Source organism: Halichondria panicea, chromosome 4 (genome assembly GCF_963675165.1).
Source record: "Halichondria panicea chromosome 4, odHalPani1.1, whole genome shotgun sequence".
Classification (NCBI taxonomy): domain Eukaryota; kingdom Metazoa; phylum Porifera; class Demospongiae; order Suberitida; family Halichondriidae; genus Halichondria; species Halichondria panicea.
The window spans coordinates 6,853,033-6,878,290 of record NC_087380.1 but is presented as its reverse complement, the minus strand read 5'-3'; the positions used below and the strand labels follow the sequence as shown (position 1 = coordinate 6,878,290).

General features: G+C 40.6%; 1 protein-coding gene and 2 long non-coding RNA genes across 24 annotated transcripts in view; 1 reads left to right on the top strand and 2 right to left on the bottom strand.

The window, feature by feature from the left end:
- The window catches only part of LOC135335598 (uncharacterized), a 45,574-nt gene extending 20,374 nt beyond the window's left edge, over window positions 1-25,200 (top strand). The window contains exons 11-22 of one of the 5 annotated variants that reach the window (XM_064531131.1): window positions 12,696-12,796; window positions 13,121-13,331; window positions 13,849-13,890; window positions 15,927-16,027; window positions 16,395-16,602; window positions 17,130-17,171; window positions 17,938-18,038; window positions 18,391-18,598; window positions 21,325-23,897; window positions 24,186-24,408; window positions 24,630-24,751; window positions 24,900-25,200. In XM_064531131.1, the coding sequence (XP_064387201.1) occupies window positions 12,696-12,796; window positions 13,121-13,331; window positions 13,849-13,890; window positions 15,927-16,027; window positions 16,395-16,602; window positions 17,130-17,171; window positions 17,938-18,038; window positions 18,391-18,598; window positions 21,325-23,897; window positions 24,186-24,408; window positions 24,630-24,751; window positions 24,900-25,073 (4,106 nt within the window). In that variant the 3' untranslated portion in view covers window positions 25,074-25,200. Of the gene's footprint in view, window positions 1-2,182; window positions 2,305-2,461; window positions 2,744-4,459; window positions 4,668-5,780; window positions 6,122-6,413; window positions 6,558-12,695; window positions 12,797-13,120; window positions 13,332-13,848; window positions 13,891-15,926; window positions 16,028-16,394; window positions 16,603-17,129; window positions 17,172-17,937; window positions 18,039-18,390; window positions 18,599-21,324; window positions 23,898-24,185; window positions 24,409-24,629; window positions 24,752-24,899 lie in introns of those variants that run through there. The other 4 variants (XM_064531133.1, XM_064531132.1, XM_064531134.1 and 1 more) reach the window with 4 other exon arrangements.
- On the bottom strand, window positions 380-1,987 carry LOC135335612 (uncharacterized). The gene is made up of 3 exons (XR_010394568.1): window positions 1,649-1,987; window positions 1,334-1,442; window positions 380-493 (listed from the first exon to the last, which is right to left on the bottom strand). It is a non-coding gene; the product is annotated as an uncharacterized LOC135335612 (long non-coding RNA).
- LOC135335610 (uncharacterized) lies at window positions 6,640-9,823 on the bottom strand. 18 transcript variants are annotated; one of them, XR_010394559.1, is made up of 7 exons: window positions 9,325-9,822; window positions 8,824-9,065; window positions 8,400-8,570; window positions 8,211-8,323; window positions 8,084-8,136; window positions 7,981-8,019; window positions 6,640-7,818 (listed from the first exon to the last, which is right to left on the bottom strand). It is a non-coding gene; the product is annotated as an uncharacterized LOC135335610 (long non-coding RNA). The 18 variants fall into 18 exon arrangements; XR_010394563.1 differs by having other exon boundaries at window positions 6,640-7,275; window positions 7,489-7,577; window positions 7,710-8,323; window positions 9,325-9,823; XR_010394558.1 differs by having other exon boundaries at window positions 8,084-8,323.
- Window positions 25,201-25,258: the final 58 nt, after the last annotated feature.

Sequence of the window (25,258 nt, the reverse complement as noted above, 5' to 3'; positions counted from 1 at the left end):
GACTTCTACCTACTATATATTATCTTTGCACGTACTATTTATGCCAATATCATATGCTATTCTGATTCATGAATGTGTGCTTTCTAAAGAGTCTAAAATGATAGCTACACAGTCATCTATCAGCACACAGTTGGCATTGTTTGATGGTTACTAACATTTTGTGGTTTTGACCTACCTCCACACTAAGCGTTATAAAATCAGTTCCCAATATGCTATTGACTGGAGACTTGGAATATCATTAGTTTAATAGCTAAGCATTAAATTGATCGAAAGTTGTGCTGTTTTACCAGACAGTATTTATTATAGAGCCTACCGATAATTGCTCACTATAAGGGTAATTTGACACACAACTCAATGCTTGTTGGCCAAACAACAATATGTGCATATGATACATTTCAACAAACACAGAAGGTAATAACAATAAATGTTTGTCTAAAAGTAGTGTTGGAGTCTCACAGCGGCGATGTCCTGTCATTCAGAGGCTTGATATCACCTACAATGTATAGAAGCGAGAATTGAACATAACTGTGATAATACACACTGTGTTTTTTACCCTCCTAGCCATCAACATACCGAACGGCTTGAAAGAAATTTACCTATAATTATGTGCTTGACTCCAAACCCCGAAAGTATTAATCATGCAACGTGAAGAAAGTAACACATTCGTATTGTATACACTTCAGCCGCTTTTGTGACTCGAGAATGATTCTTTTATTAATTCTTTGACAGGTTAGCCTCTTTTTTGAACAGATTCAACAGAAGCCCCAGGCAGCATAAGTAATACAATAAACTACATGTAATCAAGCTGCATGTTGCAGTGAGATGTATACCTATAGCAAGAAACTATGGATTTATGAAATCTTTTCCCCACAAAAGTGTGTTTGGATACTTCTATAGTTAATTTACACGGGGCACAGCGAACAGTAGACTCTTGTTAATCTGGCCGCCCTTGAGACAATGCAGCTTCACCGGAATAGCGAGGTGGCTGTGTTTCAGAAAATAACCGCGACTAAAAAACGACCCTACCTCGAATCTAATGACAAATTTTGCGGTATCAGTATGCTCTCTATGCTATTATATCATCTAAACCAAAACGTCGTATATATCCGGCCATAATAAAATAACTAGTTTGGGGAAGCCAGTACTGGCCAGTATATAAGGAATAGGGAGTGGCCGCATTTCAGGGCGAGTTTTGTGCAGTAAACATCTATATATAGCCAGCAATCTGTGCCAAACCAAATGATCGGTATATCAAGGTGCCTGTACATCTCAGATAGCCAGAGTCTATACTGTAAATACGGGACAGAATTTGGACTCTAATACACCATGATACCTTTTTGTGACTTGTCCAGATACTGGAAGAGAGTGAGCACAATGGGGGTATCCTCAGTGTATGTTCACAAGAAAATAGCGAACATCTTCAGTGGTGATCGACATCAACGCTGAGGACATGGAACAATTGTATCACTGAAGCAAATAAAACCATGTATAAAACTATTATATACAATTCATGGTATACATGACAGTCACTGTGCAGGTTTTATGCAGTCAGCCCAGTCAACCACACACTAATTAATGACCACTCATAACTTTTAATTCATGCATGGAAACAGGCTGAATATAAGTCGAAAACAAGTAAGAAGCTTACCTTTACAGTACTCATTGATCAGATCTGCTTCATATGCTTGGGAACTGAAAATATAACGCTGCATGGTAGCTATACCGCACTAAAATGTAATTGTCTTCTTTGACACTGTGTAGTGTGGCTTTTGTAAGAGCATTTGCCTCGAGTGATGCCTCAGACTGTAGTTCTTGTGATGATCTACCTGGATATGACAGTCACAGTTGCTCTTGAATATTCTCTGCTGCACAATGCAGTACTGAAGTCAACCCTCTTTCTTGAACTAACTCAAGCAATGATGTAATGCATAATGTATACTTAAATAAGTGTACGGCATTTACATTGAACTTCCGGGTCTTGGCCATTCGACTGATGTACGGTGTATATGCATGCAAATTCAGTGTGCCTATATAATCGCTAATTTACCTCATACCTATATAATTATAGCCATGCACACATTATGTTTTGACAACAGTATATATATAAGTATTCCTTATTACATGTATGCATTCTTTCTGCTACTTGTTCTTCATTACCAAACCACGTTCTTCCTTTGTCCAGTTGAGGCCACAGCTACAGGTGGTGACATAACTCTCAAGACTGTCAAAGATGCTACTTGGAATGCTTGTGCAAAGTGGTACCACCTGGCCATTAACTTGGATGTGGACGAGGGAACTATTAAAGTGAGTATTGGACCGTGTTACGTACATACTATCTAAATTTAAGATTAGCCTACATCGGTGCAAGGTTTGTTTTGTCTGTATACACAATTGATCCATGGGAAATCAAGTTCTACATTATTGTATTTTTTTCGCTATCTCTGTTCTTTTTTATGTGCAGAACATAGAAAGGTCCCACAATGATCGTGTGAATGAGTGTTTCGTTGCAATGCTGGAGGCCTGGTTCACGAAGGGATCTCCGAGCTGGTCGGTCATGGTGGAGGCTTTGAGAGGCCCCAGTGTGGAGAGGGGAGACCTAGCTGACGTTATCGAGAAGGAATTTATTTTAAGTTTGCTTCCAAGGTCTGTCACGCTAACAGTGATAAGCACTGTCTTGCAGAGAGTCTGTGCTAAATGGTTTGAGCTGGGGGTCGCGTTGGGTCTACCAGACGAAACACTACAGGTGATTGAAGAGCATGCAGTTTCCTAGCACTCTCTGTAATGTATAGTACTGTATTTAGAAATTAATTATGACCTTCATAATGCATGTACGTATATACTATATGATATCACCTACAGTGCTCTGAATTTTTATATACAGTGCTCTTACTATAATTATAACATACAAAATGTCCTCGGTGTGTTTGAGAGGACAAACAAATGTCGTTGTCGTAAGGACAAACCATAAAGCGTACAAAATATGCCATGTGTCCCAATCTATATATATATATATATATAGTGTCTATGTACATTTCTTAGTGCTAGTGGCAATATCAGTTGAGGTCCTTTCTTCGTATAGCATGGCTGTTTGGTGCATCTCTGTCTTGGCATGGTCTGTGAAGTAGTTCTTAGGTTAGAAGACCCTTTGATATAAGCTCGGTTAAAGTTAATTTCCTCATCCCATTGAGCTTACCTTCAAAGAGTATTTGTCTTCAAAGAGCACACACACCTTGCATCTTAGCGTCACTACTTGGTATCTATCGTCTGCTTCAAACCCTAACCAAATTGAAGTGTTCAAAGTTTCGATCCACTTATTAACAGCCTTTGTTTAAGTTTAAATCTGCTGCAGCTACTATATATATATCAGTATATAGTATAGAGCTAGCTATATATTATCACTAGAACACTAAAGTGCAAACCCTCGGCTGGTGACATGATAATAAAGAAACCAGAAGAGTGATAATGCAGTGCATGTAGCATGTATGACTGACTAGCATGCGCTAGCACAGCAACTCAAGAGCAATAAAACTAAACTAACAACGTACATGCATGAGACATGCACTATGGACTGGGATCACAGCAAAGAAGCCTGGACTCTTAGACTAAGAGAAGTATGGCTCCTTCCAGGCTGGAGTACGTATAGAATCCAGAGTCAGTCAACACTTGAACCAGTCACAATTCTACTTTCTTGATGGTATTAAATTGTTCCTGGTACGGGATCACTTCAGCTGAAAATACATAATCAGGGCCTTGACTACGTATTTTTAGCTGAAGTGATCCCGTACCTTGACTCAAGGCCACGTGGCAAGTTTAAGCTTCTTAGCTTTTGCTCGCTTTTACTCGACAAAGAAGCTTTAACATCAAAATCTGCCACTATTTAAACCAAGATATTGTTGTGTGAAGGCTACCTATGCTGCAAACGCAGCGCTATGGCATCCAGGTGAGTAGATATACTGGTGACAAACAGACAAACCAACAGACTACTATACCCGTGGCCGCCCACGTGCGCCTCGGGTAATGACTGGCACTGCATGTGCACTCTCTTCATTAATTGCAGCTGCTTACTGTGTTCACCACGTGGCAGGAACATTTTACCGAGCATGCGTATCTTACGTTGTCCGGTCGTTATAAGAGCACTGTATACCGTATAGCGGGTAATTTTCGTGGGGTAAAAAATTCGTTCAACTCCAAAACAGCCGTTTTGTTTGGTTAGCAATCCTATGCAAACGTTGTTCTTTATCTGCTAAATAGCTAGCGCAAAGATTTAAGGCAAGGCCTGGGAATGCTTCCGGTAAGCAGTCAACTGACGAAATTTAGTCTACGAAATGCTTTTAGAGGCCATTTACGAAATTTAAGTGCCTCACAAATTTCGCACTGTACGGGTAATTAGAGGCTATAAAGACAATGGTTAAATTTATACCAAGTACATTGTACCAACTATTGAGTTTTCACTCTACAGAGTATTAAGAAGCATTACAATACCCCGGGAGATTGCTTCACTGCAATGCTTGAAGTATGGCTCCAGTCCTCACCCAACCCCACCTGGTCTGTTCTGGTTGAAACCCTGAGGTCACCAGACATTAACCGTCCTGACATTGCTGCTATGATTGAGGACGTTTACATCAAGAGTGATGACTCATCATTACAAGAAAACAAGGACACAGCAGGTGAGTATTGCATGGCTGCATGATTACCGTACACACTATTTAATGCGGTAGTAAAACAACTGGTATACACTCATAGATTGTTATGACTCGTCAAGTCATTATAGATCACTCGGTATATATATACTTACCTAGCCTCCTTCACAAGGCCTCAAAAAGGAGGCCTGCTACTGACTGTTTGCGCATGCACAAAATTATTGGATAATTTCCCCGTAATGTTTCCATAAAACTGACATTTTCCCCGAAAAATATCCTGAATAACATAATTATACAGACAAAGAATAGTCATACACAGAGCTATATGTAGCTAGCTAGCTAGAGGCAGAGCTGTACGTTTGGTTACAGCAGCTATTTATTTCTGATATAGTCTACATGTAGACTTTCACCAAGGTTAGTGTCAGATGGGCGTGGCCTGTCCATATATAGGCTATTATCAGCCTTCCCTCCGTTCAGATGATTGTCATCCACACTGTTGTAGGCTTTCTTCAATCTACTTCCGTTCGTTGTGACGTCATTGTTTTACTGAGCATTATACGATGATATCCGGAGTCCCCAGTTTCTGGGGATTATGTGGCTGCATGGGCAAACAGTCGATACCAGGCCCTCTCTTTACCTAGTATAGATGATAAGTCATGACAGTGCTGTGCATGTGAAATACGTATATATATATGATTATAGGTATTTGCAAATTATGCATGTGTTCACTAATTGCTTAACAAAAGACTAAAATATGTTTCCCATTACATTTCTCAGTATATGCTTTTTGTTTCCAAGACAATCTTATACAAACATGTAATTACTTGCACCCCTCCTGTCATTAGAGCCAGTCCCACACCTCCACACATAATTCTCTTTCTACGGCTAGCTTACGAGTCATCTCTCGTCATAGAGACATCTGGTTACTGGGTGGAACTCAAAATGACTGCATTTAGTTATAAGCGCATCCTTAAATTAATATAAACGCATATAGAGCTTTGCTATTGACCCATTAGGGCATACGCTAATAATCGTTTCTACGATAGTGTACATTGATGGTTTTGTTGGTAGTGTTCATATTCATAATCCATATATCAATACATTAAAGTGTCTTATCTGACTTTTCATTCCGTACTGTAGGATCATGTGCTCAACCAGTGAGTACAGCTCTTCAACAGCTGATGGACAAATATCACCTCACTACTTCCCAAATCAACCGTGAAATCCAACAGAAAAACATTCCACTGTTGGCGGTCCACTTTGACAATGTGGAGTTCTATATTTATCTACTCGAGCTAACCTCTGGCGAGCAAAGTGATGTAAGGTTGAAAAAAACTGAAAGTAACCACCTAGCTATGATCGAGTGTTTAGCCATCTGGAAAAGAAAGAAGCCCTCACAAGCGACATTCAGAGCTCTTCTGGAGATGTTAGTAATGCTAAAAAAAGAGGGGATTGCTGCTGAAGTATGTCAATGCATGAAGGTGAGTGTTTGTGTGTGCCCTTTAATTTGTGTATGTCAATTAAGCTACCGTATAGCGGGTAATATCTGGGGGTTAAAACATTCGTGGTTGAGCAATATTAATTTTACTTTGTGTCTTATAGTTATATAGTTATGCCCGTATAATTATTAGTCTTTAATCATTCAGTGTGCATGCATGCATGTACACTTTGTGTGTGTCTAGCCCCTAATGTAACTAAGCAATTTCATGTCCCACACCCACCAGTCTTACTGATTATAACCACCCACTCATTCTTTATTGCCTCCATTCACAGGCGCTGTCAAGTCTGTGAACTCTTATACAGTGACTTTGTATTGTTTGTCTCTATAATTATACTGTTAATACAGATCAATTTTATGTCCTCAATTTTTGCAGCTATTATATATTATCACGAGTACATATATACTCCTGATATTATGTAACTTAACTAATTTATGCTCCCTTGTATAACATTGTAGAGTATACCTCACAGTATTGATCATGTTTTCCATCTCATTACATTTTCAAAGATGAAACAAACAGTTTGAAGAATTATTAATGTGATATATACTGAAACAAAAAGTGTTCTATTGTGGTTTGACTAAGCAGAGAAGGCATACATTTGCTACAATTGCAAGGTAGTGTAGCGCTAGTTCTCTTGGCAAACAAATCAGCTGGTGGTTGAGCAACTCTTTATCGTTCTCGCTTTCTTTGAGCTCTGTTTGGCTGACAAATTAATATAAGCTTCCTCTTACGACTACCGAGGGCAGAGACATGGTGGGCAGAGTCTGCTGAGGTGTTGGGAAGGTGTTTCACAATTGTTTAAGAAGGGATCTTCTTTGCTGGGGTTTAGGGGTATAGCGATGTTTTTTCTCAGTCTTCTTGTTTGGGGGTTACTTCAGAATTAGTTGTAGGGGTCATTGTGGGGGTACGGTTGACTTTGTGACTTGTGATGGAGGGGAGCAACAAAGATCCTTAGCACATTCCCACCATTATATTTGTGGTGGATCCGGAGGGAGGGCTTTACAGCGTATTGAGTTCGGTTTTAGGATTCCATAGGCTTTGAGTGATGGAGGCTCCGGGTGTGATTGTTAGGGGGAGTGGATGATTGTGCTTGTCTGTATACATCTTCAGAATTCATTAAGCTTTCAGATGCTCTGTGTGAATGGTAAATAAAGGTGCATGTGAATTCTGACAAATATTCGCAAGTACGCAAAGTAAGGGCATCCAAAGTTAGCTGTTGAGCTGTTGACACACCCAGTTCTCCCTCAAAAGGATGCATGGGATAGAGAGCTCTCTATAATTATAGGTCTAGGAACTAATCCAAACTCAAGTTAACAAGCAATTATGAGGTTCTGCAGTACACAAACATTATTCTCTTTTCCTGACACGGCCACTGCCCACTCTTCATCGTGATCACTCGCCATAGAAACAGGTGGCATCACAAAACATGTCACCACTTGTAGGATAGGGTGAGTGAATAATTGGAATGGTGGGAACACAAGCTGTACAATCTAATTAATGTGTAATTGTATTTCTCAATGGGAATAATAAATAAATACATGTTCAAAGCAATCATAAGCCTACATACTAAACGCAGACTTGACGCTTCCCTAGTGACCAGAAAAAGTAGTCAGTATAGCATCTCCTCAACCACATCCCACAGACACAGTCGCTTGTATGAGCCCCCACGTAGTCACCTGATACGATGTTAAGGAGGGAAAGTTTACACTTTCTAAGTAGCTTAGGAGGAGCTCAGCTCTTGTGATATTGCAAGCCACGGACAAAAATGTGCATCATAATAATAATTATGTTTGCATAATTATTATACATAAATTATCATACCACATTGCTTAACTTACAGTAGACTCTTGTTAATTCGGACGTACAGTGCAGTTTGGCTGGAATAGCGAGTTGGTCGCATTAATTTCAGAAAATAGCTGCAGCTTATAAAAACGACCCTACCTTGAATATAACTAATTTTGCGGTTCTGTCTATATAGAGGATTTTGTTCGATTCTGTATTTAAGTATAATCCAATTTTATTTACCAAACCACACCAAACATCATAATTTATTAAAAAGCTTTAGTACCTGCCAGTATACGAAATAGCGAGTGGCCACATTTTAGGGCGAGTTTTGTGCAGTAAACATCAAGCTAGCAATCCGTGCCAAACCATTTATCGAGATGGCTGTACTTCAGAGAGCTGGAATAGTGAGAGTCTACTGTATAAAATATCTCCATCGCTAATTATGTCAATGCTATATATTAGCCACACACACCTGCACATGAATCCCTCCTTATTCCCGGGCACCTGCACATGAGTCCCTCCTTGTTCCCAGGCATACTGAACCGATGATTGTAGTGAGTGAAGTTACTGCAGAGGTGAGGGGGCGGGGTAACGAGTTAAAGCATCTCTTCCACTCTACCATCCTCCTGTACATACTATCCTCCTGCACAAGTTATTGACAAGAGAGTTATAAATTGAAGGTAATTGTTGACATTTAATCTGCCAGTACTATATAGCTAAGAACATGTCACTTAAGAAGAGTACATGCTATGGTGAAACTGAATGTCTGTGGCCATTGAGTCTAAAAAGGTCAAAAGTGGATTCTATCTCGAGGTAGGCATTAATTTAGTTTCCATCAAACATTTCACCATCGATTTTAATTTCTTAGAAATGATACATGACTCAAAAATCCTCACATTGAAGTTGCCCCCTGCATGCAGTACAGCATCAAACCGTTCCTTAGCAACATTGTCAATGAGCCATGGGAGTGAGCGAGCATTCTCCAGTCCAAAGTTACCATAGAATGTCAGCCAGCATAGGGACCGAGGTTTGGTCTCCCAGGGTTCTCAGAGTGAGCACCTGACTCCAGTTGGCAGGGGAGCCACATGTGTAGTCTGTAGGGGGCTCGGTTAATACTGTACGTGGAGCCATTGTACACCTGTGGTAAAGAGCGCAGTGGGTACAGTGAGTTGCTATAGACACATAAAAGTATGTACTTTGACAACGTGATATATAAGGACAGTTATAAATTATTAGTGTGTGATAATAATTAAGGGAGGTCTAACTTATAACAGAGTCTTGAAAGCGTATTTCGTGTAGGAACGTTGTTGAGTGGTCTTTGTCATAATAGAATGATTGGTACATCACTAGAGGTGATGTCTTTGGAGGGACCAAATGAACAATAGTGCAACACTCACCGTACTTTGCTAGTGAAACCAGATTGCTGAGAGTGGTCCTGTGAATGAAGTGAGTCACGTCTCCCACTACAAACTTTGTGGTATCTCCCGTCACAGTCTTCGACAGGACCATCTTGTCGCTATGGATACCATACTGCACTTGTGACGTCTGGTTGAAGGTCACCCATGTAACCACGATTCCTGAATACGAATTTATGTATTTCTTAGCAAATTAATAATTATGTCTATAACAACAACATCCTGTTTTTACATTTAATAGCAATGATTGGAAGCATGAACCTAAAGCATGATGTAGACTCAGCTCTTGCTAGTTGATCACATAAGATGAGACACTTACAAGTTGCAGCAATGGCTATTTGCTCAGGCTATGTGAACTCACTCATACCCAGCCTTAGAGCAGTGGTACATGGTGCAATATGCAACACTGGCAATGATGGCAAGCAGAAGGACACTAGATCCTAAGAAGGACACTCCTAACCTAAGAGGCCATACAATGTTAGTATAAGAGCTACGCCCAACCTAGCCCACAGCCCTACTTCCGCAGTGGTCAGTGGACTCATAATCTGTGGACCTACATACTTGCATGCTTGACAGGATCTAGGAGATGCATGATGGCCTTGAGAGTAAAAGATATAAGTGCAAGCCTTGGTCGGGACAGAAGTTCCCTACTCTTTGGCGGTTACTATGTGGTTGCTTCCTTTGAAGGTATCTACATCTATAGCTAGAGGTATAGATCTAAATCTAGCAATGATGAATCTAGTGTTCCTGCCATGCCATATTATTAATATACTGAAGGTCCCCCATAAATGAGTCCCTCGAACTATCTATGGCAGAATGCCCTGCTATAGGCAGTCCCCCCTCCACTGACTCAAGCTGCCATGGCCGGTTAGTAAGGGTGGGTGGGCTGTTTCCTGTACTGGGGGAGCTATTTATTGCTGCCGCATATAGTTGATTTATGGGGAGCTATTTACGGCGTGACAATCACAAATCTCTGAGATTAAGATGAAATTGCCTCTTCCCAGGCCGACATTTTAGTTGAATAATTAAAATGGCCTGCTAATGCTTGCATTGACTTGTGTTTCCATATAGGGGAGGAGAGACAGACGACCGCAAGGAGAGTGATACTAACACCTAGCCCTGCTGCCTGTATTATGAACTGGGATGATGTGAGCAGTTGTGTGAATTATGTATGAATATTGTCTATAGCTTATAACCTCAAAACTGATGTAATGGATTTAATAGCGTAGTACTACGTGTGACTATAATGTGTGTACATGTTTAGGTTTACTGTAGTCAAGTACTGCATTTGATATTGTCACTCTTCTCTTTAAATACAGGAGGAGTTAGTGTTTCCACTGAAGGAACCCAGCGGTACCCAATCACTCAAGCTTGATTTGTACCGGCGAGATATCCATACAGCGAGAACAGAGTGAGATTAAATACGAAATGAGAATGTTTGATATTGCTTGGTAACTAGTACGTATACATGTATTAGTCGTATTAATTATCCAGTTTACATTTGACCACAATTTTTATGTGTCTACAGGTTTGTTGGTACGGGTACATTGGATATATCTCTCGGTCTTCTCAGAAATGGCAGATACCGATCCCCACCACTCTCTTTAAAGAACAAGGGGAGAGGGTCACTGGACTCAGAGGTGATTCATTCATTTTGTCTCACAGTGCATGCATACTGGTGTTGGTATACAATTTGGAGCTTGCCGTGCCGATTAATAGCATGCTCTGATACTCCTGAGTAGCTGTTCCATCATCAAAATTAATATGCTGATTATACCTTAAGGTGACATATTTGATGCGGGTATTAATTTAATTTCTGCGAACATTATGACAAGGTATCATTCTGTTGTAATAGTCAAATACTACGCAATCATTCAATTTTGCTGATCATACGTACATGATAATGCAATTCTGTTGTAGTCACATGATCTCAGACACTTGTGTATTACCCCCTCCAGTATACAGTCAGTGTGACAGTGGAGTACGATGATCCCACTAGCAGTCCTGCCGAGGAGATACATTATGGTGCTGTATACACATGCACAGACTGCATGCAAGTAAAATAAGCGCTATCAGGGTGTCATACAGGATTTGAAGTAGAGGGGCATGCTTTTGAAAGTAACCAGAAAATGTTTGCTAAAAAAAGGTCAACTGTTATTTCAATGCCAGAGGGGGGGGTTCCCTCCTGTATGACACCCTGGCTAATACTTTGAGTATGACCAATATTACGTATGTACTATGTTGTAGTGTGGAGTTGTCTGCACTTATAATAAGCAATGTTTCACTTTATCAGTAACTTTCTTCAGAGTAGACATAATTATATACATGTACCGTACCCTCGCGAAAATAAGCCCATCTTGAATAAACGCCCATCCCCTCTTTTGCTTCGAAGTTCTTGCACGAGGGTATTTTCACTCGATTATAAGCCCACCCAGAATGAAGAGTTGAGCATGCGCAGTAGCTAAATGCCACATGTTCACTATTGAAGAAAGGAAGTTTTAGGTAGCTTACTACCGTATAGCGGCTAATTTTCGGGGGACAAAATATTCGTGGTTCAGCAATATTGAGACATTTCGTGGGTAATATTTTCGTGGTTGGAGCTTGCACTGCAGGTAAAGGTAGGCAAGGTCACTTCATTCGTGGGTAAAATATTCGTGGTCAGACCTCCAACCACAAAAACCACGAATATTTTGCCCCACGAAAATTACACGCTATACGATATTAGACTATACTAGCTTGCTGGACCAAGATCAGACACATAACTCTGTATGGATCTGTTTGCCCTTGAAGATGTATATGCAGGGAACAAGTAGTCCTATTAAATATGCAGAGAAAGGAAAACACAAAGTCCAAGAAAGTTATCACACAGGCCAATTTTGCTGCCTTGGTTTTCTGAAACAGAGTACCTGATAGCTGCTCTGTAGGAGTATGACCTACCATCCTTTGGGAAGTTTCTGCTACATCTGAATCGACACAAGTAACGAATAGAGTCAGAGTCCACTTCTTCATGTTCATTCTCTTCTCATGCTTTAATCATATACTCGTGCATTAGTTTATAACATTGTTGTTGTCAATGAAATGTTCATACTGTGTAAATACAATAAATTAATAAAGAATTGTCATAGAGCAAAGTGTAAACCTCGATTTGAGGCCGCGGGTGGGCGTATATTTGAATGAAAACTCGCAGGTCGAGATTAAACCCCCAGTCCCCTAATAAGCCTAAACTTCTTGCAGAAAAGAGTGGGCGTATTTTTGCGAGGGTACGGTGATATTAATACATATTGTATTGTGTCATAGTTCAATCTCAATCAATTAATGTTGTGTGGATGTCATTGCTTGTCATGTGTTTCCAGGGTCCCTCACACTAAGAGAGGTGAAATCTGCCTTGTGGGATGCTCGTGATGAATGGTACAGCCTGGGGCGTCTGTTGGGTCTATCATTCAGCACACTACTGGTGATTGAAGGGCATGCAGTTTCCTAGCACTCTCTATGGTTTCATGAACAATTAGTCACGGTCACCATGCATTTTACACGATATAAACTCTGATACAGGTATAAACATAATACATGTGTTAGAATATTCAGATACCAGTGTTTTTATAATCTCTGTACCGCGTAAATTGTATATAAGGTGATCGTGACTAATTTCCAGCTTGACTATGACTATAATTATGTACGCAAAAACAATAATAATGATGCTAAAGGTATAAAGATGAAATATCTGAGCGTCACATAATTAGAGGATTGCCTAAATTAATTTTAATTTCACTCTATACAGGCTATTCAGAAGAACAACCGTACCAGGGAAGATCGCTTCACTGCAATGCTTAGACAATGGCTCCAGTCTCCATTCAACCACACCTGGTCTGAGCTGGTTGAAGCCCTGGGGAGAGCACCACTCATTAACCGTCCTGACATAGCTGATGAGATTGAGGACAAGTACATCAAGAATGATGACTCCTCAGTGCAGGAAAGCAAGGACACAGCAGGTGAGTAGCGTGACTAATGGCAGTGACTATAATTATAGTGGTAATGTTTAATGCGGTAGTAAAACTGGTACACTCATTATCTAGATTGCGCATGCGCAGAAGTCTATTCTACTGACAGCCCCTCCTCTTTTCAGTTTTCCATTTTGTGCGGGTTTCGGACTAAAGGGGTCCGGATTAGCGAGGTTCTACTGTACTTTCATTTGCATAAGAGAATTCGAGACAACTGCTCAGTTAGCTAGACCATTACTGATAGCTAGATTACTCTCATGGTTGTCAGGTAGGCCAGGGGATGCTCAAGCCTCCAAAGCCTCTCGTTAGGCACACCACTGATAGAGCATCATACGAAAATTAATTATTCTACCGCGATACATTCAACGTCACTATCCTGAGCTGTACGAATACTTAAAATACGAAATTGGGCAGTTTATACAAAAATTTACACCAAACAAAACTTCCCCGCTATACGATATACCTTATTATGTGTAAAGTTTTATTAATCATGCATTGTTTTCTGCAGAAAGAGAGCAGCCGCAACAGGGTCGAGTTCAACCTCTTAATAGTAAGTTCTACACTACATGATGCATCGATTGGTGGATTATACCTTAATTCCATGGTGTGATTTAAGCCCGCTGCGGTATCCAATCTCAAACCTTGAGGCTGGATACTCAGAAGTGACATCATTCTGTAGCTAAGCCTAAGTCGGCGATGCGTGAGGCTATAGGAATTTTACAACACTAGAAAGCACCGCGGGTGCTGATGCCTCGGTGGTGGCACCAAACATGAAGTAAAAAATGGGAAATGACTGACCATGATCGTTGATTGATACCAAAAGTTCGAAGTCCATAAAATTAATGGCTGCATGAAACAGCTAAGTGCAGTTTGCAGCTCTTTTCACTCTTACCCTGCACTAGAACGCTAGATATTGGTAGCTGCAAGAGTGAGAACTCAGCCTCAGAAGAGAGCTGGCAAGACTCTGCTAATGCAGCCATTTTAAACTTGGACTTTTTGGCATCTATCCTTTTTAGCAACAATTATTGTCGATCATTACCCACTCTCTTTGAGTTTCTCTGTGATTCTGGATTCTGCCTTACAATTAATGTATGCAGCAAAATTGCAAAATTGTTCATAATTATATTGTGTGTCAGTATAAAACTATTGCTAATAACTAGTAGCTTTATGTTATGTAGCTTTGACACCTCCACCGAGGCACCAGCACCCGCGGTGCTTTCATTATATACATGTAAGTATGATCCCACTAGCAGTCCTGCCGAGGAGATACATGATGGTACGTACACATGCACAGACTGCATGCAAGTAAAACAAGCGCTATCAGGGTGTCATACAGGATTTGAAGTAGAGGGGGCATGCTTTTGATAAGTAACCAGAAAATGTTTGCTAAAAAAAGGTCAACTGTTATTTCAATACCAGAGGGAGGGTTCCCTCCTGTATGACACCCTGGCTATTACTTTGAGTATGACCAATATTACGTATGTACTATGTTGTACTGTGGAGATGTCTGCACTTATAATAAGCAATGTGCAGACATAATTATATACATGTACCGTACCCTCGCGAAAATAAGCCCATCTTGAATAAACGCCCATCCCCTCTTTTGCTTCGAAGTTCTTGCACGAGGGTGTTTTCACTCGATTATAAGCCCACCCAGAGTGAAGAGTTGAGCATGCGCAGTAGCTAAATGCCACATGTTCACTATTAAAGAAAGGAAGTTTTAGGTATAGCTTACTACCGTATAGCGGGTACTTTTCGGGGGACAAAATATTCGTGGTTCAGCAATATTGAGATATTTCGTGGGTAATATTTTCTTGGTTGGAGCTTGCACTGCAGGTAAAGGTAGGCAAGGTCGCTTCATTCGTGGGTAAAATATTTGTGGTCAGACCTCCAACCACGAAAACCACGAATATTTTGCCCCACGAAAATTACACGCTATACGATATTAGACTATACTAGCTTGCTGGACCAAGATCAGACACATAACTCTGTATGGATCTGTTTGCCCTTGAAGATGTATATGCAGGGAACAAGTAGTCCTATTAAATATGCAGAGAAAGGAAAACACAAAGTCCAAGAAAGTTATTGCACAGGCCAATTTTGCAGGCTACCTTGCCTTGGTTTTCTGAAACAGAGTACCTGATAGCTGCTCTGTAGGAGTATGACCTACCATCCTTTGGGAAGTTTCTGCTACATCTGAATCGACACAAGTAACGAATAGAGTCAGAGTCCACTTCTTCATGTTCATTCTCTTCTCATGCTTTAATCATATACTCGTGCATTAGTTTATAACATTGTTGTTGTCAATGAAATGTTCATACTGTGTAAATACAATAAATTAATAAAGAATTGTCATAGAGCAAAGTGTAAACCTCGATTTGAGGCCGCGGGTGGGCGTATATTTGAATGAAAACTCGCAGGTCGAGATTAAACCCCCAGTCCCCTAATAAGCCTAAACTTCTTGCAGAAAAGAGTGGGCGTATTTTTGCGAGGGTACGGTGATATTAATACATATTGTATTGTGTCATAGTTCAATCTCAATCAATTAATGTTGTGTGGATGTCATTGCTTGTCATGTGTTTCCAGGGTCCCTCACACTAAGAGAGGTGAAATCTGCCTTGTGGGATGCTCGTGATGAATGGTACAGCCTGGGGCGTCTGTTGGGTCTATCATTCAGCACACTACTGGTGATTGAAGGGCATGCAGTTTTGTAGCACTCTCTATGGTTTCATGAACAATTAGTCACGGTCACCATGCATTTTACACGATATAAACTCTGATACCGGTATAAACATAATACATGTGTTAGAATATTCAGATACCAGTGTTTTTATAATCTCTGTACCGCGTAAATTGTATATAAGGTGATCGTGACTAATTTCCAGCTTGACTATGACTATAATTATGTACGCAAAAACAATAATAATGATGCTAAAGTATAAAGATGAAATATGTCTGAGCGTCACATAATTAGAGGATTGCCTAAATTAATTTTTTTCAACTACCAACGAAAAATTATTGTTACTTAATTAACATGAATTTCATTCTATACAGGCTATTCGGAGGGACAACCGTGCCGGGGAAGATCGCTTCACTGCAATGCTTAGAGAATGGCTCCAGTCCTCATTCAACCCCACCTGGTTTAAGCTAGTTGAAGCCCTGAGGTCAACACTCATTAACCGTCCTGACATTGCTGGTGAGATTGAGGACAAGTACATCAAGAATGATGACTCCTCAGTGCAGGAAAGCAAGGACACAGCAGGTGAGTAGCGTGACTAATGGCAGTGACTATAATTATAGTGGTAATGTTTAATGTGGTAGTAAAACTGGTACACTCATAAGCTAGATTGCGCATGCGCAGAAGTCTATTCTACTGACAGCCCCTCCTCTTTTCAGTTTTCCATTTTGTCCAGATTTGCGAGGTTTCGGACTAAAGGGGTCCAGATTAGCGAGGTTCTACTGTACTTTCATTTGCATAAGAGAATTCGAGACAACTGCTCAGTTAGCTAGACCATTACTGATAGCTAGATTACTCTCATGGTTGTCAGGAAGGCCAGGGGGTGCTCAAGCCTCCAAAGCCCTTCGTTAGGCACACCACTGATAGAGCATCATACGAAAATTAATTATTCTACCGTGATACGGTTCAACGTCACTATCCTGAGCTGTACGAATACTTAAAATACGAAATTGGGCAGTTTATACAAAAATTTACACCAAACAAAACTTCCCCGCTATACGATATACGTTATTATGTGTAAAGTTTTATTAATCATGCATTGTTTTCTGCAGAAAGAGAGCAGCCGCAACAGGGTCGAGTTCAACCTCTTAATAGTAAGTTCTACACTACATGATGCATCGATTGGTGGATTATACCTTAATTCCATGGTGTGATTTAAGCTCGCTGCGGTATCCAATCTCAAACCTTGAGGCTGGATACTCAGAAGTGACATCATTCTGTAGCTAAGCCTAAGTCGGCGATGCGTGAGGCTATAGGAATTTTACAACACTAGAAAGCACCGCGGGTGCTGATGCCTCGGTGGTGGCACCAAACATGAAGCAAAAAATGGGAAATGACTGACCATGATCGTTGATCGATATCAAAAGTTCGAAGTCCATAAAATTAATAGCTGCATGAAACAGCTAAGTGCAGTTTGCAGCTCTTTTCACTCTTACCCTGCACTAGAACGCTAGCTATTGGTAGCTGCAAGAGTGAGAACTCAGCCTCAGAAGAGAGCTGGCAAGGCTCTGCTAATGCAGCCATTTTAAACTTGGACTTTTTGGCATCTATCCTTTTTAACAACAATTATGGTCGATCATTACCCACTCTTTGAGTTTCTCTGTGATTCTGGATTCTGCCTTACAATTAATGCATGCAGCAAAATTGCAAAATTGTTTATAATTATATTGTGTGTCAGTATAAAACTATTGCTAATAGCTAGTAGCTTTATGTTATGTAGCTTTGACACCTCCACCGAGGCACCAGCACCCGCGGTGCTTTCATTATATACATGTAATGTACATTCTATTGTGTCATGGTTCGATCGTTTACCTACTGTATAAATGTGGATGTCATTGCTTGTCATGTGTTTCTATGCAGGGTCCCTCACACTAGGAGAAGCGAGAGCTGTCTTGTGGGACGTTCGTGTTAAGTGGTTCTACCTAGGGCTTGTGCTGGGTCTACCATACGGAACACTAGAGGTGATTGAAGGGCATGCAGTTTCCTAGCACTCTCTATGGTTTCATGAACAATTAGTCACTTTATTTACAATTTACACAGTACAGAGAGTTTTACAACACCGGTTATGGTCGATCATTACCTAATTATTAAGAATCTTCAGATACCGGTGTTGTAAGACTCTCTGTACCGTGTAAATTGTAAATAAGGTGACCGTGTAATTTTCCAGCTAGAATGACTATACAAAACAATAATAATGGTGCTAAAGTATAAAGATGAAATGTCCAAGCGTCGCATATTTAAAGATTTCCTTCATTAATTTTTTTTTAACTTCCAACCGTATAACATGTTAACGTTAATGTTCACTCTATACAGGCTATTGATAAGGACCACCATACCTCAGAAGATCGCTTCACTGCAATGCTTGGAAAATGGCTCCAGTCCTCACCCAACCCCACCTGGTCTGAGCTGGTTAAAGCCCTGTGGTTACCAATTGTTGACCGTCCTGACATTGCTGATGAGATTGAGGACAAGTACATCAAGAATGATGACTCCTCAGTGCAGGAAAGCAAGGACACAGCAGGTGAGTAGCGTGACTAATGGCAGTGACTATAATTATAGTGGTAATGTTTAATGCGGTAGTAAAACTGGTACACATAGAGTGTTATGACTTGTCGAGGTTTGGCTGCCCTATAAGATGCATGCAATTTTTGGAGAGACCTCTGATCACTCGGTACTTACCTAGTTGATCACATACCGTATAGCGGGTATATTTCAAGGGTATATACTTTACCGTTTTTTGCTGACTAAGCATGTACTGCGAACATACATGTATATACCTTAATACAGGGTTCTCCAGAGGAGGTACGACATAGGTTGACCTTTTGCTAATGAGTTACTCCCATATTGCATTCCTGCAGCATGACAGGATGTCATGCCCACATGATATTTGTGTTGACTCAGCAGGTATTTTATGCACCGTCAGCGCTATTTTACTTTTCTTTGTGTTTATCTCTTCTGGAGTCTCTCCAAGAGGCATTTTATCAATCTTAGTATCTACTATAAGTGTTACATTAAGACAGGAGCCATAGAAAGCGCAACAAACTCTTACACTGTAAGTTCATAGCTCATTTCTTCAACTATGAGTATGCTATTCATTTTCTTATGTATAGCTAGGCATTATTTATAACTACTGTGGAGTACTATGATCGTTTGTAGTCTTTTAGCTAGCTAGGAAAGCAAGTTTTGGTGTTGTGCTTCCGTATATTCTCTTCTTTCTCCGTACACTCACAATTCCTCCGTGAAACTTGATGATAAATTATGACGCGAGGCCACACCTCCTATAGGGTGTTACATCCTGTCATGCTGTAGGAATGCAATACGGGAGTAACTCATTAATAATAGCAAAAAGGTCAACCTATGTCGTACCTCCTCTGAGGCTTCTCTAGTCACGATTACAATGCAAAATAAAGCTGCGTTCTCGAGTTATGGCTACTTTGAAGGCTGTTGGAAACTATTCACACTCTTGCGTAGCAAAATATGTTGCCTATTCTACTTAGTAGTTAGCTCTGCACTAAAACGCTATATCTTTTGGTAGCTGCAAGAATGAGAAAAGAGCTACAAAGTCACTGTTTCCATTAATATTATGGGGGGTGATCAGTGCCAAAACCTCCAGCTCTGTTTATTTAGTACTAAAATCATTTGCATAGTGAAGTTCTACATACAAATGACGCGCTCTCTCTTATTTGCATGGTGAAGTTCTACATACAAATGATACTCTCATTTGCATGGGGAAGTTCTACATACAAATGATACTCTCATTTGCATGGGGAAGTTCTACATACAAATGATACTCTCATCTGCATGGTGAAGTTCTACATACAAATGATACTCTCATTTACATGGTGAAGTTCTACATACAAATGATACTCTCATTTGCATGGTGAAGCTCTACATACAAATGATACTCTCGCATTTGCATAGTTAATTTGCTAAACTGGAAACTACTCCCCTTTTCACCTAAGAAAAGGCTCAGGGGAGAGAGTAATTTTTTTAACTCCATTATTGGACACGCCCACTTATGTGACCAAAAAGGATTGCCACATGAGCGGGCGTGTCCAACACGTAGTTGATATGTTAATTAAAATGTCCGTCTATACTATAATGTTAATTGTGTCCTCCTTCAATAAATTTACAGTTGTCCTATAGGGGCATGCGTGAAGAATGTCACGCTCCCACAATGTTATTGTTAACGTCCTAACAACTTGCGTGCCACCACTCACGCATGTACTATTTCTGTTGCTATATAGCCTCGAGTATAAAATACATTTTCTGACGGTCTGGGATCAAAGCTGAATAAACACCCACACATTATGTAGTTATAGTGGTTTGTTCTAATTGTATTCCAACCTTCCCTTTTTCATCCGAGCCCTTCCTTATAGATGAAAAAGGGAGTGGTTTCAAGTCAATGCAAATATATATGAGAGTGTCATTGTAAAACTAACAAAGCTTATCATTTGCCATGCAGCGTTATTTGTATGTAGAACTTCTCATTTGTATGTAGAACTTTCATCGTATGTAGAACTTCACCATGCAAATAAGAGTATAATTTATATGTAGAACTTCACCATGCAAATAAGAGTATCATTTGTATGTAGAAAATCACCATGCAAATAAGAGAGAGCGTGTCATTTGTATGTAGAACTTCACCATGCAAATGAGAGTATTATTTGTATGTAGAACTTCACCATGCAAATAAGAGAGAGCGTGTCATTTGTATGTAGAACTTTACCATGCAAATAATTTTAGTACTAAATAAAAAGAACTGGAGGTTTTGGCACTGATCACCCCCCATATAATTTTAGGTTTCATTAATAATTATGGACTTTGAACTTTCGGCATCCTTTTCAAAATGATTTCCCACTCTTTTTTTGCTCTTCCCTGCATGTAATGAACTGTACATGTGTGTACTGTATAGCAGGTAATTTTCATGGCGCAAAATATTCATGGTTTTCGTGGTTTAACCTCTGACCACGAATATTTTATCCACGAATGAAACGACCTTGCCTACCTTTACCTGCAGTGCAAGCAGCAACCACGAAAGTATTGTCCACGAAGTGACTAAATATTGCTTAACCACAAATATTTTGCCCCCTCCCCCCCTGAAAATTATCCACTATTATTTAACTATACTACTGTAGCTTCATTACCATAAAGCTTTGGCGCCCCTCCACCGAGACATCAGCACCCGCGGTGCTTTCATTAATAAATCACTTGTAAACTTATAATATGTATACCTTTCACTTTCAGCCTCTGTTAAAGAGCAGTTAAAGTACGTACACAAGCTGAACGAGTTGCTGACAGATAAGAAGAACACCATCAACCTCCGCTACCTTAAACTGTACCTAATCGGCCTTTCAGGGCTCGGCAAAACCACCTTCCGAAAACGTCTGCTGGGTCACCTGGTTAACCTGGCATCAATCCCACCACAAGACAGAAAACGCTGCAGCACTCTTCTTGCCGAGTGTAATCAAGTCCTGGCTGTGTCAAGTGACTCCAAATTGATTCTCAAAGCCTCCACAGATATTGACAACGAAGCACAACTGATTTTTGCTTACTTGATTGGTGTTCAGCAAGTTCTAAATACTGCCATTTCCAAAGTAGTAGAATCTGCTGATCCAACGAATGATCCCCGCATTGATGATTCAAAGCCAAATGAAGAACCTGAAGCAAAACAAGTTCCTCAGGAAGAATCAAGCCAGCCAGCCAAACTAAAGGCTCCAGACACCAAGGTCGACAAGATCATTGAAAACCTTCGAGATATTGTCAAGCGCGGCAATTACATGGAACAGTTGTTAGGCAAAGTTTTGCTCAACATCATCGACATAGGTGGGCAGCCTGCCTTTTTAGAGATGCTTCCATTTTTGAGCAAGGGCCCGGGGATGTTTCTCGCTTTCTTCCCTCTCGATAAAGATCTCGACGAGCTTTATGAAGTTTCCTACGAACGTGACCAAGACAAAATCACCCCCTACCAAGCAAAGTATACGATTCGAGAGACCCTCTCCCAAATTCTTTCAGCCATCAGCCATCACGTCACAGTTGATTCAGATGTTGATTCCGAGATTGGTGATAAAGTTGAGCATTTTCGAGATCTTCAAGCTGTCGTGAGTCTAGTGGGCACTTACCAAGACAAGTTGGAAGTTCAAGCCAAGGCAGAAGTTGTTCAGGCAAAGCTCAAGGGGGATTACCCCGGTCTTGACGAAAACACTCTGGGAGCCGCAATACAGCTGATTCTGGAGGTGCAGCAAGAAGTCGAATCTGAGCAGAACGTGGAGGAGATCTTTTCCGAATTAGAGGCAGAGGTTGGCAAGCAGCTTGAATTAGATTCCTTTTCAAAAGACCTTGTAAAACAAAAAGCAAAAGCAAAGGCTACCACTGATAAACCAACCACATCACAAGAGGATACTGAATTGCAAGTGGAAGTTCTCGAGAAAACTCTACCTCCTGAAATCGAAAAGAAATTAAAACGGAGCGCACCCAAAGCTATTCAACTTCTGCTCCAGATGAAGCAATGTAACGAAACCCTCTCCAAGCTAGCAAGTGCAGTTGTCCATCAGTTGAGCACAGATTCTACCATTCAAGCCAACACTAAAAAGCTGTTGCAGGCAAAACTCCAAGAGAAGCATGAAGCCTTATCCACCATTACCTCAAAATTTAGTGACGTCATCAGCCACCCAGATGATAATCAATTCTTCTCCGTTGATAACTTCAATGGCACAGATGCTGACATTGATCCGATTCGTGAACACCTTCAAACAGTGTTTGACTCACGTTTCAAAGCTGCCGAACTCCCGATTCGCCCTGTACAGCTCCTTTTTGGGGTTATTCTGAGAAAAGAATTTGAAATTGCGACGATGGAAGAGTGTATTCAGATTGGCAAAGCATTACAGATGGATGAAGAGGAGGTGAAGTTCACCATTTGGTATTTGCACCATTGTGTGGGGGCCCTTCTCTACTACCCTGACATCAAGGACAAGGAGTCTTACTTCAAAAACCGTGTCATCTGCAGCCCCAATGTTGTCTTCAACAGCATCAGTCTCCTTTTTGTCGAATCTCTTGTATCTCTACACTCATCCGATAAGAGGTCTCGTTTCACCGCTGCCGAGATCAAGAAGTGGCAAGAATTCGGACAATTCTCGATTGCTACGATTAAACTCTGCTGTTCCAAGTCAAACGAGACAAAAGTGAAGGAAGGTGAATTGATCCCGGTCGACAAGCTTGTGAAGTTGCTTGAGCATGTCAGTCTCCTTGCACCCATAGTTGGTAAAGGTCGCCAGCCAATTTACTTCATGCCAGCTATCCTCGAGTGTGCCTCAAAGGAAGAGCTTTCAAATGCTCCAGCCATCGACTCCGACACACCCTCTCCAATCAAGATCACCTTCAAGTCTGGCTATGTGCCCATTGGTGTCTTCTGTGCCATGATCAGCAAGTTGGTTTCCGAGGGACAAAAAGGAATTTTGGGGCTGAAATGGAATCTGCGAGAATCTCTTGTCAAGAGAAATCTGGTCTCTTTCAATGTCGATAGTACCAAACACCACATCACGCTGGTAGCCCACGCCGACTGTTACGAGATTCGACTCACCAAAAAAGATGATTGTGACATGCATGATCTCTGCTCCTATGTGCTGACTACCGTCCTGTATGTGATGAGTGGAATTAGCAAGAAGATCGAGCCGATTATTGCATTCGATTGTCAGTGCCCAAAGCATCAAAACGCTGAAGAAACGAGTTTGTGCAAGTTGATGGAGGGTCGCAGTCCTTTCTTTCAGTGTGGGGATGATCGTGTTTCTCTGCCACCAAGTCAGGAATGCTGGTTTTCAAAGGTATAATTATGATAGAACATTATTTTTAGCTGAGTTTTTAGTGTTAGTACATGTGCATGAAAAAAGTTCTTTACGTCATGTGGTTTATATACATGTTCAATTTGTTGTGAATCAGATCATTTCCCACATGCACACAGCAAAAACACATATGTTATATGGGATGCATCATCGTATTTTAGTGTTTAAATGACAGAAATTTACGTATGTCATTTCTACATTAAATTTCAAATGATGCATTTTATTTGAGATGTTTTATGTTATTATAACGTATCTGTTTTTACTGTGCAGGAAGTTAAATTGAATGAGGCACCTGTTCTGAGAGCCCTGCCGTTTGCTGACCCTCATGACCTCTCCTTCAAGTGGACCAGGAAAGGCAGGAAGGTGGCGGGTGGATCAGATAACGAGCTCACTGTGGACAAAGTGACGAGGGATCATTGCGATGGGTTCTACACTTGTGAAGTATCCAAGAACAAGCAGCTCTGCTTCAAAGTGCACCACTGCTTGAGAATCAGTAAGTACTGTCAATGCTGCATGTGTGAAGTATGTTTTCTATAGATGTACATAATTATAATTATCGTGTGTTCATTAATTACTCAACCGTGTGCCAAAGGCTACAAGATACACATGTGCGTACCTATAGCCACATTTGTTCTGCAACAGTTGTACGGTAACTCTACATTGCATTTAGTTTGCATCTGTTTTCATTACCAAACCATGTTCCCCCTTTGTCAGGTGAGGCCACAGCTACAGGTGGTGACATAACTCTCAAGACTGTCAAAGATGCTACTTGGGATGCTCGTGCAAAGTGGTACCACCTGGCCATTAACTTGGATGTGGACAGTGGAACAAGAGACGTAAGTATATTGTCCAAATTGCTTATTTATATTGCATGAATGCGAAGTCGTCCATTTAATTGGCAGGTAAAGTGTATTAGAGGCTTCATGCATGCTATGTATCTAGTACTGAGTTACGTTATCTTGTGTTTTTTGTTTTAATCTTCAGAGTATCAGAGAGACTAACTACAATAACACGGAGAAGTGTTTTGTTGCAATGCTGGAGGCGTGGTTCAAGAAGGGATCTCCGAGCTGGTCGGTCATGGTGGAGGCTTTGAGAGGCCCCGGGGTGGAGAGGGGAGGCCTAGCTGACGATATCGAGAGGAAATTTGATAGTGAATAAACCACTAACTAAATTAGTTTAGCATAAAAAGTGTCGTTTAAAATAATTATTTAGTTTCACGTTTTTGTATCTTTTATACATATAGCTATAATTATAATGTATACCAAAGAATTTTTTACGAGCCACATCAATTGACAGCATGCATGCGCATGCATTACATCATAATTATGTATGTAGGTGTGCTG